General features: G+C 39.5%; 1 protein-coding gene across 1 annotated transcript in view; it reads right to left on the bottom strand.

Annotated features, from left to right (window-relative positions):
* FERMT1 (FERM domain containing kindlin 1) overlaps positions 1-12,126 on the bottom strand; it is a 63,616-nt gene extending 51,490 nt beyond the window's left edge. Inside the window, exons 1-2 of the mRNA XM_020985622.2 lie at positions 11,943-12,126; positions 7,626-7,793 (exon numbers count right to left, since the gene is read on the bottom strand). Of these exons, the coding sequence (XP_020841281.1) occupies positions 7,626-7,776 (151 nt within the window). The 5' untranslated portion in view covers positions 7,777-7,793; positions 11,943-12,126. The remainder of the gene's footprint in view (positions 1-7,625; positions 7,794-11,942) is intronic.
* Positions 12,127-14,120: the final 1,994 nt, after the last annotated feature.

Genomic DNA, 14,120 nt, shown 5'->3' with positions numbered 1-14,120 from the left:
TTGCCCCTTCCTCTTCATTCATCCTGCCAACTCCATCAATTAAACCTTTATGGTCTTACTGCTGGATTACTGGAAAGAGCCCTCCTTGACTCTGGTCTCTCCTACCTCCTATCAATCCCACACATGATGACAATGATGTCAAACTGCTTTGCTCAGAAACCTACAAGAAGATCTGTTCAATTAGGTATCACTCCTCTGCTGTAAATACTTATGGGACCTAACCTTGGGCAAGCCATTTAATCTCTGTTTACTTCAGTGTCTTCATTTGTAAAATGGGATGATAATAACACCTAGCATCCACCTCCCAGGGTTGTGAAGATAACACACACACACACACATACACACACACACACACATACATATATATATATATATATATATATATATATATATATATATATATCAGCAAACTTTAAAGTGCCATATAAATGCCAGTTTATGACCTACTTTCATTTTCAGTGTAAAGAAGATTAAGGACACCCACAACCACTCCTCCTCTAACCCCCCAAATCTGGCTAATCTGATTGTATTTTAAATGCTAGAAAGGAATTCTAACTAGCACAGTCTACTTTATGAGGAAATACACATTTATGGATACAGTATTTTCTGAATTAGGCTTGAACTAGGGTAGTGGCTTACATGAGAGAAGAGGAGACCTGTATGACAGATGTTGTAAAAATAATTAGATCATTGCCAAATCTAATAATAACTAGATTTGGCAATGGAATGGAAATGTGGGGTGAGTTAGAGTGAAAATTCAAGGATGACACTGAATGTGGGAACCAGTATTAATTTTCCTTAACTCTCCCTTCTTAGCATATGACCAGCCATAATCAAGTTGGAAGACGTAGTCTGCTTGTAGGCACTAGCAGACTGCAGGTTCCAGGGTACGTAAAGAATCAGCTTTCTTCACTGGATTAGATCTGTCCCCAAAAGCCTGGTTCTGACTAAACCTAGAGTGGTCTGCTGAGACTTGACCTGCCAGGGATAAAGGAACAGCATATATTTCAAACATTTATCACAGCAATGAGTTCAATGGCAGCTCTCTCTGGTGCTGCTCAAACTTGACTTCTGTTTGATCCTGTTTTGATTCCTGCTTCCCTGAACAAGACCGTAACCAAAGTGCTGTCTGTGAACATAACCCATCTTAACTTTGGCCTGCCCTACAAAGCCTTGGGATAGGGTTTTAGCTAGTGACTTTGGTGCCCAGAGCAAAACATACTTGGAGTCAAGTAACAAAAATCCCTCTAACTTTTAAAGAAAAATTCAGTTGTGGGGAGCGCCAGAATCCTTGCGATTGGAGACACAAGGACTTCTTAAAGGTCACTGTTCAGAACCTATGACAGAGGGAGAAACTTAGTTATTCTTGTTAATTATCTTTGCTAACTACGTGCTAAGCTAATTTGTCTTTATGCTGCAGAAGGGACCAAAGTGCTGTTGTTGTTGTTGGGTCCATCAGTCTTGTCCAGCCCTTCATGACCCTGTGAACCATAACGTCCACAGTTTTCTTGAGTAGTTTGTCATTTCTCTCTCCAGTTGCCACTTCTTTCTTCAGTGCTATTTGCTATTGTTCAGTCATTTTTCAGTTGTGTCTGATTCTTTGTAACCCTATTTGGGGTTTTATTGGCAGATACTGGGGTGGTTTGCCATTGCCTTCTCCAGTGCTTTTATAGACAGGAACTGAGCAAACAGGATTAAATAACTTGCCCAGGGCCACACAGTTAGTAGGTGTCTGAGGCCAGATTCGAACTCATGAAAATGAGTCTTCCTGACTCTAGGCCCAGCACTTTATCCACTGTGCCATCTAACTGCCTCCTATTGGCTGTTAGCACCTTCTAAATTTTAGTGACTTCTGATAAAGCCCTGGTTCTCCTATATTGCTCAGGGTTCTGCTTCTGGCTGAAGCTGACCAGCAATCTAACCAGTAACTTCCTGCTTCTGGCCAATTGCCATGAGCTAGGATTATACTTAACTAATGACTGAGGTCACTCTCACTCTACCCAAGACAGAACAGATAGCTGGGGTAGTTGGGGTTATAATAATTATGTCTGAAGTTTTCCTTTGACATGTCTCTCACATTCAGTCCTTCCTTTTCTGTTCCCACTGCCAGCAAGTTAGTCTAAATTTTCATCACCTCATAATTAGATTATTGCGTCAACAACCTCATACATAACTGATAACCCTGCTTCCAACCTCATCATTCTTTAATCGATCGAACCTCTCTGTGTTTTTGCCATATTTTCATAAAAAATTCAACTGCTTAAGAAGATCTTGTGCTTATGGGATAAAACGTTTGCACTTTAAGCCTGCCCATAATTTGTCTCCACCCTACATATTAAAATTTATCTCTCTCTACTCCACAACACGAATCTTATAACTTCAATCTAGTGAAGTTTAAGAACAGTCCCTGAACGGGCCATCATGACTCCCGACTCTCTACAGGTTTGTTGCTACTGATTCCCCTCACCTAGAATGGCCTCGTAGATGCTCTGTGCCTTCCCAAATCCTACCCTTCCTGAGTCCTTCCTGGATCACTCTAACATATACTGATTTCTCTTTCTCCAAAATCTCATACACATGTTGTTTCCACCCTGCCCCCCCCCCCCAAGCTGGCTTCAAATCACATGCTTCCTTGTATTGTTATGTCATGTTCCCAACTGAATTGTAAACTTTTAGAGAGCAGTCACCGTGTGTTATGCTTTTCTTTGTATTCTCCCCAAGTGCTGGAGTTAGCACTAGATACAGACAAAGAAAAAAGGGGCCATCCGTTGTCAGCTCCCTTTTCTCAAATCTACATCTTAAATCCCTTCAAAATCCCCTGTTTTCCTCTCATTTGCTTTAGCCTCAGAAGAAGAGGTGGCTCTTCTCCTCACCAATCCCAACTCCTCTACTTCTGCCTTTGATCCCATCCCTCTTCCAGATTTTCCCTTTTGATGATCCCTTCTCTTTCTAGGATAGCTAGGTGGTGCAGTGGATAGAGTGTCTAGCCTAGAGTCAGGAAGCCTTATCTTTACGTGTTCAAATTTGGCACCAGACACTTACTAGCTGTGTGACCCTGGGCAAGTCACTTAACCCTGTTTTCCTCAGTTTTGATATCTGTCAAATGATCTGGGGAAGGAAATGGCAAACTGCTCCAGTGTCTTTGCCAAGAAAACCCCAAATGGTAATATGAAGAGTCAGACAGGACTGAAATGACTGAACAATATATGAACAAAGAACTTTATATACAAAAGTTTATGTAACCCACTGAACAAATCTTTATTCTAAAGTCTCACCCCAGGCTTTCCTGTGTCTACAAAAACATTCAAATCTTCCCCATCCTTAAATCTTCACTTGACTCTTACTATTCCCTCAAACTATCATCCTATTTCTCCCCATTTCCTCAGTTCTTAGCCTCTTGCCATCTGTCTTCTGATCCCACTACTTATCCGAAACGGCTCTTTCCAAGGTTACGGGTGATTGACAAATTAATTAGCCTTTTCTCAGTCCTCAATCATTCTTGACCTCCTTTCAGCACCTGCCATTGTTTTTTTCAACCTTACTCTCCCTGTACACTCTCTCTTCCTTCCTGACTGCCCCTTCACCTTTGCTGGATCATCACATAAGTGTCAATCACCATGTGTGGACATACTACAGGGTTCTGCCCTGGACCCCCTTCTCTTCTCCTTCTACACTCTTGATGATTTCATCAGTTTCTATCGCTTCATCTCAATGTAGATAACTCCTGAATTTTATACATATTCATCCCTGGCTTTCTCTTGAGCTTTCTGTGCCATTATTAAATGTGCACTGACATTTTCTCCTCAATGTCCCATAGGCATTTAAAATCCAACATGTATAAAAGAGAACACTTTTTGCTTCTACACCTGCCACTAACCTTCTTCTTTCTGTTGAATGTTTCAGAATCTTTTCAGTCACCTTAATTCATATCCTTAGACTCTTCAATCTCTTCACCCTACATACCCAAATAGTTGCCAAGTTTTGCTGGTTCTCTCGACAAAATCTCTTATCAAATTATCTTTTCCCCACTTATACCACAATCAACCTGGTTTGTGCCCTCAACATCTTTTCCCCCGAATTATTCTGGTAACTTAACTGATCTTCCTTATTCCACTCTCCCAGCTCCAATTTATCTTCCACACAGCTGTCAAACTGGCATTCCTAAAGCACAGATTTGACTCCCTACTCAGGAAGCTCCCTACTCTCTCTAGGATAAAATCTAAATTCCTGTTTGGCTTTTAAAGCCTTTCACAACTAAGGGTTGTAGTAACTAGATTTTTTTTTCTTTCTTTACTTTTTTTTCCCCCCAAGGCAATTGAGGTTAAGTTACTTGCCCTGGGTTACACAGCTAAGAAGTGTATGAGGGCTGATTTGAACTCAGGTCCCTTTGACTCTAGGGCTGCTGCTCTACCCACTACACCACCTAACTGCCCAACTAGATGTTAAAAATGGGCTATAAGTGGAGATTATTAAACTAAGCCAGATAAAAAAGACAGCGGGTCTAATTCAAGAGAAATAGAAAAGGATCTACTTCAAGAGAAGAGAGAAAACATGCTCAAATATTGTATGACTAGTTAGAACAAGTAGGTCCTAGTTGTGTAGCTATTTAGTAAGCAGAACATCATTATTTCTTTGTGAATAACCTCGGACTTTGTCTTGAAAAGTGACTCATTATGCTAGTTTAATAATTTTGTTGCTATACTTTGCTTTTACATCATTTTCATTTCCAAATACTTTCTCGTCCACTCCCTTCCCCAGAGAGCTATGCTCTGTAATGGAGAATTTGAAAAGGGGAAAAATCAGTTTAGCAAAACTAACAAATCAACCATGTCTTACAGTATATTCAATTTAATGCATTTAAAAAAATCTCCAATCAGATATATTCCTTCTTAACCTGGAATTTGAAGCTCTCTGCTTACACTATACTTCAGTCACAATGGACTACTCCACATCTTTTTAAATACCTCCACCACTTTTTCTGTTCTGCCTTTGTTGATACCATCTCACTGTTCCATATATCTGCAAAGACTTACCTTATTTCCTACTCTATATCTTGAGATCTTATCCATCACTCCAGGTCCAGCTCAACTACTACATCCTTTAAGAAACCTTTCTTGGTCACACTCCTCCCTGGATGGAAATAACTTTTCCTTTCCCTGACTTTCCACAGTGCTTTCTTAAGAGGACTCGTTCTATAATATCCTTTGTGACACTCCTGTTTTATTATGATGCATAGTCGTATATATTTGTGTCTTCTTGCTAGACTGTAAAGTTCATGAGGACTGGGACCCTGTCTTAATAATAATAATTTATATTTTCCCCAGTATCTAGCACAGTGTTTTATACAAAGTAGTACTTAATAAATGAATTATGGTTTTGGAAAGCAGTAATTCCTCTTGCATCTTCTCTAAATTCAACTAATTCTTTTGAAACAGAAGAGGTTGTCCAGAAAACAGGAAGCATAAGACAATTTTCAGTTTGCCTTTCAGAGCCTTATGGAGGGGCAGCTAGGTGGTGCAGTAGACAGAGCTCCGGTCTTGGAGTCAGGAGGACCTGAGTTCAAATCCGGCCTCAGATACCTGACACTTATTAGCTGTGTGACCCTGGGCAAGTCACTTAACTCTGATTGCCTCACCAAAACCCAACAAATAAATAAATAAATAAAAATAAAGCCTTATGGATAGTTGTGAATATGGATTAAATCAAAATGGTCCGATTATGTTGATAGCTCTGTATAATGGGTGGCAAGGGGAATACTGAAAGTACTCAATAGTAGCACTTAAAACTGAGCCTTAAGATTTCATTAAGACTTTCTGAATTTACTCCCTGAACTGAAGAAATCACAGAGAAAAATCATATTTGTTAAGCAAGTTAATTCTAAATTTTTAATTTCAAACCTACGTTAGTATTATAGTCATCTGGGACAGGGGTCAGCAGACTAATTATTTATGAGTACAGTCAGTAGAGCTAAACACACTCTCAATCAGATTGTGAGCTCCTTGAAGGCAGGGACTGTCTTTTGCCTCTTTTTGTATCCCCATCACTTAACACAATGCCTGGAGTATAACAGGCACTTAATAAATGTTCATTGGTTGACTGGCTGGCTGTTGATGCCACTGGAAGAATAAAGGCATAGACAAAGAGAAGAAAAAGAGAGGTGAATATGGCAGAGAATGCAGTCAGGGCAATCAACAATTGTAGAGGATTCTACTTAACGTACTCACTACCAGAAACTAAACAACACGGACTGAGGTTTGGAGACCATCCAATTGTCTTTATCTAAATCCACTACATAGGTTGCGATAGTATCAGCCTTATTATTTCTAAAAGCAAGAGCACATATTAAGCTATTATTATAGTATCAGTTTTAACTTTCTGTAAATCTGCAACTTCTCATTTGGACAACTTGCCAACTTTATAACTGAGTAAGCCAACATTTTTCTCTCTAACATATTTTCTTAAAAGAGCTTTGTAATTAAATGATCAGATTCTCCATGAAATCCATAATGCTTGTGTTTGAATCAAATCAAAGGAATTTGCTTTAATGTTGGTTTATAATGAACTGTCCTGAAACTATTTTAAAGGACATGCACTGTTGCTAATTTAGAACATGCTCAGAAAGGGACTAAAATCCTTTATTTTGCTTTTATGAGTGGTTTGTTCACCAGAGATTAAACTAAATGAGCAGTGCCTACCACTAGTTGCACTATAAACTATTATTTATAAGTTTGGCTTCTATTTCTTCGGTCTGCATTTCCTGTATGACCATTTAAAAAATACTGGAATTACTTGGCAGATATCACAGGGTAGAGCACACATCTTTGCTTAGTGTTTAGATTTTCTGGCCACATTACATTCCCAAATCTCTGCATTTTGGCTTGCTTGCAAAATTCATGATGAAATCACTGGCAGTAGAAACAATATGTTTGCTGCTCTCCCACATACCTGTGGCCCAATTTTGCATGTGAGCAATTCCTATTAAACTTCAACAGGCACAGACGGGTGATTTGGGGCACTGTTGATTACATAAGTAGCTGAGGCAGCCCAGAGATGATATTCTACTTGAACAGAAATCTTTCTCAATGTTGGCAAAGCTACAGGTCACCATGAATCAAATCAGACAACTCCTGGTTATCAGACCGTATCACTGTATGACTAATACAAGTGATATTGCTAACACTGTCTGGTGCTAACTAGTTTAAGAGAAATATACTATTTGGGTACCCTGTACAGACTGTGATTATACAGGTTTAAAGGCATAGCTAGGTTATAAATATTTGTTACTAACTGATCTATACCATCAGTGAGTACCCACATTGATGAAATAACCCATCTGTTAAAATATTGCATATAGGGTGATGAATACAATATAGCCTGTTTATTTTTCTGGTTATATATACATACATACACACACACACATACATATACATATACATATATATACATATACATATACACACATACACACATATGTATGTGTGTATATATGTATGTATATTAGAAATAAAATCACATGATCAAATGAGAAATGAAAAGCATACTTTATTTACCAAGACCTCTAATCTGTGTATTTGGAGAAAGAGAGAAAATTTTAGAAATTTTGGAAAACATTAAAATTAACTTACTGATTTGTTCTACAAGCTTGAGCATGACTCCCCCAATATGTAAGTCTCCAGATACTCTAAGTGTGAATTCTTTTTGTTCCTCTTCATACTGGTGATCAACACGGATGATAAGCTCCCAGGAGGTGGTTCCATAGTCACTGGAAGAAAACATCCTGGCAATACAAAAACCTACCAAACAAAAATTAAAAGTCAAGATAATATATTTTTAAAAGTGGAAGTAAGAGAATTTAGCCTATTTGTTATGATCAAAGTCAACTTAAAAAATTCACCCCTCTAAGCTTGTTAATCCCTCATCAAACTTTCCAATGCTCCCAGTTCCTCAGAATATTCACTTTGGAATCTCATCCCGTCTTTAACTCTTCCTCCCTCCTCCCCTTCCACATAAGTGCTGGCTATCTCATCTGCATTAATTTCTGACATACCCCTATGCTTCCTCCTATCAATTCTCAACTCTAGTATCTAGTATCATGTATTTAGCACACATAGTCAAATACTATTTTGCTAGTTGTTTCAGGTGTTTCTTGACCACAATCTGCCAGTCCTCAGTATGAAGCACCTTGAGAGCAGGGATCATGTGCTAGGCCTGGCTTAATCAATACTTATCAGTTGGCTAGTTGATCTCTAGATGTCTAAACTAATTTGGTGGGCACTGAGGAGGTTAGCTCTAGTATCAGCCCATTACTGGTCTGAAGGATCCCAGATTATCATGAAGCTAGGTTTCCATGTGGCATGGCCCACAGAGTTATAGATAAATTGCATTCCTTCCTTTTTTTTTTTAACTCCCCCTACTCTAAATATCTCTTGTTAGGCTAAAACTGGATGTGAGGTAAGTAATCTCTAATTTTTAAAATCCTATTTTTGTCCTAGTCTCAGACTTGGAGACAGCCTTCTTCTGTTTCCACCCTCCCACCTAGCCTTCGAATGAAGATCACCTTTCATTTACCCTCTATTTATCCTGTATGTATATAATTGACTGCATGTTGTATAGACTATGTACTTCTTGACCACAGCTAATGTGTTTTCTTTTCTTTCTTTTTATCTGTAATGCTTAGCATAGTGCCTGTTTCATAGTAAGTACTTAACAAATATTTGTTGACAAGTAACCATCCTTGTATGTAGCCACTTAGATTGTATGTTGTCTTTTTAATACTAGACTGTAAGTCTCTCTCCCTTGTCATCTTTTTTCTGGCTATAGTTTAATACTAATAACTGTGTAGGCTCATACAGTACTAATAGCCTCATAGGTACTCAAAAGAATTAAACAAATAAAATGATGAATGATCTTATAAAGCCAAAGAACAGACTTAACTAAGTTATGAATGGAATAGCTGGCTCTGCACATACATATAAACTACACAAAGCTGGCCTTATATAGGCACACATACCTCAAAAAATTGTCTCTTCAGAAAAGAACATTAACTTAACATTAACATAACTGATTTTTGAAAATGAGAATATTCTTTTAAAAAAATTTCCATGTCACTAGTTTTTTCCTGGGATTGTGATGGTGCCTTTGAAAATTCAACGAGCATAATATAAGAGAACCAAAGTCACTTCTGGTCTGTTATTATTATAATAGCATGCAAACATTAATGATAAGATACTTGATACTTTATATTTTGAGCATTATGGGTACTATTTTATGTCTTATTAAAAAATTAAGGCATTTAAATCATGAGCAACTTAGCCAGTAAAATTGTATTGTTTTGAAGAACTGTTCTTGTGAGTTGTTATGTGAGGTGAATGGAGCATTAGCTATGTAATATGTGAAAAGGGGTAAGTAGAAAAGCTATATATTTTCTTCTTCATCAAGGAAGCTGTACTATAAGCATTTATACTACTTAAAATCAGTTGTTTCAAAATAATGTGAGAAATTTTGAGAAGGGGAATTACTTCTAGATCAGCATATAGGACAGATTTTATTAATTCATCATGAATTCCTTTACTTTCAGGTCTCATGGTCAGAAGAGTCCATACACACTACTTTTCTACTGAAAAAAAACCTTCTAATGGTATTAAGGCACCTACCATGTGTCAGGCACTATTATAAGCACTGGGGATACAAATAGAGGCAAAAGACAACCCCTGCCCTCCCAGAGCTTACAATCTAGATACTTAAAGTAGTATTTAAATACATTTGATTTTTAAACCTTAAGCATATAATGATATTTCAGTGAATATGGCATTTTCCACAAGCCTTTCCCCATATGAATCAGAAGTTCATTCAAAACAGCAAAAGTGCTTCAGTTCAATATGAATTTATTAAGCACCTTCTGTGAGCAAGGCCTAGAGGATATTAGAACAAAACCAGACAGTTCCAGTCTTCCACTCAGAGATAAAGCATGTAGTCTGACTAATAAATACAAAGTTTAGACAAAGTAATATGAAGTATTACCAGGTTATTTCAAGGGAGGGCCATAATAACTAGATTTGGAGGGTGGAGGCAGGAAGGGAGGGTGGAATTACAAGGCCTCTTGAAAGAGGTAGTCCCTGAGCTGTGCTTTGAAGAGACTAAGGATTCAGTAAGGAAAGGAGACACCCCCCTCCCCCTCCTGCTTTAAGGACATGTTGTTCCCCCCACCACACACACAAAATACATCTCAAAGTACACAATGAAAAATCATGACTAGCACTCTGTTCTCCTTTAGAACCACTACCTTAGTCCTACCATGAAGTCATGATGACTTAAAAAAAAAAAAACAACCAAGCAATAATCATGCTGGTTCAAAAATGCAAATATGCACAAAGGAAATTATAATGAAGCTCACCTATTTAGAGCAGCCTTGAAAAAATATTTGTTAGAATCTAAGTAGTTTGTGTTAAGTCCTTAGGTGAAGAGTCAGCATCTCAAGAGAAAGCCCTAATAGGTAACATATATTTATACACATACACATAAATGAATACACAACTTACTTATTACATTGAATGCTGTGGATTGAACATAATTTTGTTGATGAAGGAAAATGTCATGGAAAAGATTTTCCACCTCAGGCCTGACTTTGCCAGGACTGATTAAATCTTTACATGGTAGAAATCTTCAATACACTAAACATCAAGCTAACAAATAGTGCTTGTTTACACTATTAATAATGAATTTTTTTTTGGGTCAACATAAATGCTCCTCCTATCCAATCTGGAATGTTATTTCTCTAAGTAGGGCATTTAAAGAAACAAATAAAATTCTGCAAAGTGGTTTGGTGACATTTTAATTTATCCCAAGGGCGACGATACCTAACTTCCCTCTATGACCTTCTTTTTTCAGTCTAGGGGATCAAATGACGTTCGATTTATGCACGGGATGATTATTTATTGAAACAAAATTTCAATCTAAAATGAGAAAATCTGGTTCCCCCACATTCCTTTTCTAGCCTTTCCTCTCAAGCCTTCATTTTTGAGTGAACCTTAAACATAATTTCTTCCGTGCAAGTTGTTACTTGTTATGGCAAACAATTTTGAAATTACTGACCCGAGGACTGTTGGGACTGAAAATAAACAAGAATAGGAGACTGTGGCATATGGGAAGAGTGCTGCTTCTGGAATCAGAGAATCTGGCTTCAAATCTCGACTCTTCTTGCCACCTGTATGACCATAGTAAAGTCATGTACCCTTTCAGTGTCTCCCTTTCCTCATCTATAAAAGAAAGGGACTAGTTCAAATCCCCTCTAAATATGAGTCTATGACTGATACCCCCTACGTCCTATGTGTAGGTGTTTCTAAAAAGTAGTCCATCATCTTCCTTCATTTGTCCACTGGAAAACGTGAGAAAAAAGGGACCCCAAACACCCCAAATATTACCTTTTATTCCTATTTTGGGAAAGACACCCCAAACCAGAAGACACTCATGGAGGACAGCTAGGTGATATCAGCAAGCTCCATTCACTGGGGGCTATCTTGGGAAAGGTCTAAGGAGGAGGTCAAGGAGATCTCTAGGCTTTATTTTCATCTATGAAGTGAGACGGTAGGTAACTTATTTGAGGGGCAAGGGGTGAAGATAGCATGGTCTGGGACCAGAAGTAATAAAAGGCAAGAAAAGTTAGGAAAGGGATGTATAAGATCGTAGCTAGAGCTGGATGGGATCATCAAATCCAACTCCCACCCCCTTCCCCCAATTTAACAGACGAGGAAACCGGGGTTTTAAAAAGGGAAGAGACTTGCCCAAGGTCACACGGGTGGTACGGGGCAGGGAAGTAGGTAGGATCCAGATTCTTTCTGCTACGCCACGCAGCAGTTCCGGGAAACAGCACCCCTTCCCCTCGCCCCAGTCCCACTGAAGCCTCCTGACCCCCTAAGGAGTCTCCTCTCCCCTTCAGCGCTCACCTCCTTTCCCGCGGGTTTGTTTTCTCTTGCCTCCCAGCCTCAGCTGCAGCTCCTGGAGAGCGGAGAGGAAGATACCTTCCCAAGTTTGGCACAGTCCCCTGGGGGCTCGGGAGGAGGCTGGGAGGGTGGGAACAAGCGGAGCTCGGGAGTCCAGAGCACAGCCCCCGTGTCCCCGCCCCCGGGTCCTAGGAAGGCTGGGTCAGCGTCCCTGGAAGGCTGTCAGTCTCGAAAACCCCGACCCGGGCGCATAGTGGAAGACTCAGAACAGCTGCTCCTCAGGGGGGACGAGGCCGCCCAGTCTGGCGGGGGCCAGGCGGCTCGTCCCGGATTGTTCTGCGACAGGTAACAACAGGTCAGCCTGGAGAGCGGCCGCACTACCGCCCCCGGGACCTCCCTCTGTGCAACGCCACGCCCCAACGCGAGCCGGGCTGGAGCCCTTTCCTCTCTCCAGCGCTTCTAGCAAAAAGTTAGCCTTCAGGGTTGGGGGAGCAGAGGGGTGGGTCAGGAGAGAATCCACCCCGCCCAGCCTAGCCCAGCCCCAGACGTGCCAAGTCTCATTCCTCTGAGAGAGGAGGCGCCTTCTCCAGACTCCTTTCTGGGCATAGAGTGGGCAAAAGAGAACCCTCAAGAACCCGATTTCCAACTAGGGATGGAAAGGCTGGTTGGACGTGGTCGTCTCAGGTTCCCCCTTCCTCTTAGCAGTTCTCTCCTCTCGGTCCCTCCAGTTTTTCTCTGAGACCTTGGGGAGCTGGGATTGAACTTCTGAAATTCTGCCAAAGATGCACCCTGGTGATTCAAGTTTGGCTACTTTGCACACCCTCCAGCTACAGGTTTCCCACTGGGTTCTTTCTGGAGGGCTCAAAAACCAGTTTTGTTTTGCCTTGTTTTTCTGGCTGCTGGCTCCACTCTTGCTCAAAGACAGTTCCCTTCCTCGAGACCAAAACTGGTTGAAAGGGCAATGATTATTTTCATATCCAGGAGGCTGTTATTTTTATTTATTTATTTATTTTTTGCGGGTGGAGTGAGGGGAAGGAAAAAAAGCCAAGATCCATCTGAGTAACAAAATGACGTAAACTCCACCTCCCTCCCTAGTCCCAACCCAAATGTGGGGTGTAGTCCTTTTCAGACAGGAGGGGAGCAACAAAGAAGGGAAATGTACTACTGCTTTGTCAACTCACCGTCTGTCTCTCCGCCTTCCCCCTCAAAAAAAAAATCCGATGAAGTAATGACTTCAGATTTCCTGTGATGGCTCATCCAGTGAATTTGCAAAGTCCGGACATCCCTGTTCTATCTTTGTCACTCACCACTCCTTCATTCCCTTCTGTAGGGTTAGTAGTTAGTCTGTCAAATTCTAGAGCTCTTCTGGAAATCTGATCTAGTTTCAAATGGAGTTTACCCTCACTTTTGTCTGTGTTGAGAGTGTTAAATTAATCCAGCTTGCTAGATCATTTTCATGTAGGGTCTACTGTTCCTCTAATATTATAAGGTGTAGTAATTTAGCATCAAAGATATACTAAGCAGGTAGCTAGGTCCGGATTAATGTCAGAATAATGAGAAATTCGATTTAGGGCAAATTATAAAATACTAGGTTGCAATTAATGAGAGGCTGAAACAGGGTAGCTTAATCTTCACTGTGCACTTACCTGTCACTGGCTGTGGATGTGATGTGCTGTTATAATCATATTGTCAAATGTTTTTATTTGTTTTTTATTTTTTAAAGATTTTTTTCTTTTAGAAAAATGCTAAAACTTAAATACATAATAAGAAAAGAGAAATAAACATTGTAAACTTAAATATAAAATAACAAAAAAAACAAAAAAAGTCACGTACACAGCAGAACATAGGAGAGGATTCAAATTATATAACCATACCTTTTCATTTCAAGAAAGCCTATATATTAAATACTGTCCATTATGTTGAAAGCTGTCCATCTTTTCTTTGTTTCCTTGTAGGTTTTCTTTTGTTCTCTGCTGTACACTTTTTACTTTGTTCTTTTTCCTCCTCCCTCCTCACCACCCCAAGGCTGCAGTTGAGCTTTGGATATATTTGTATATAGGTATAGGTGTATACATACACTTATACCTATATACACATAAATGCATATATATATATATATATTTTCCCTAAGAGATTCTATTCATAATCTTTGCTGTTTTTATTTTTTAAAAAATAACCCAT

The sequence above is a fragment of the Phascolarctos cinereus genome, unplaced genomic scaffold (assembly GCF_003287225.1).
Source record: "Phascolarctos cinereus isolate Bilbo 61053 unplaced genomic scaffold, phaCin_HiC Scaffold_2;HRSCAF=192, whole genome shotgun sequence".
NCBI classification, from domain to species: Eukaryota; Metazoa; Chordata; class Mammalia; order Diprotodontia; family Phascolarctidae; genus Phascolarctos; species Phascolarctos cinereus.
The sequence above is the reverse complement of the archived record's forward strand: the minus strand, read 5'-3'. Positions and strand labels throughout refer to the sequence as shown.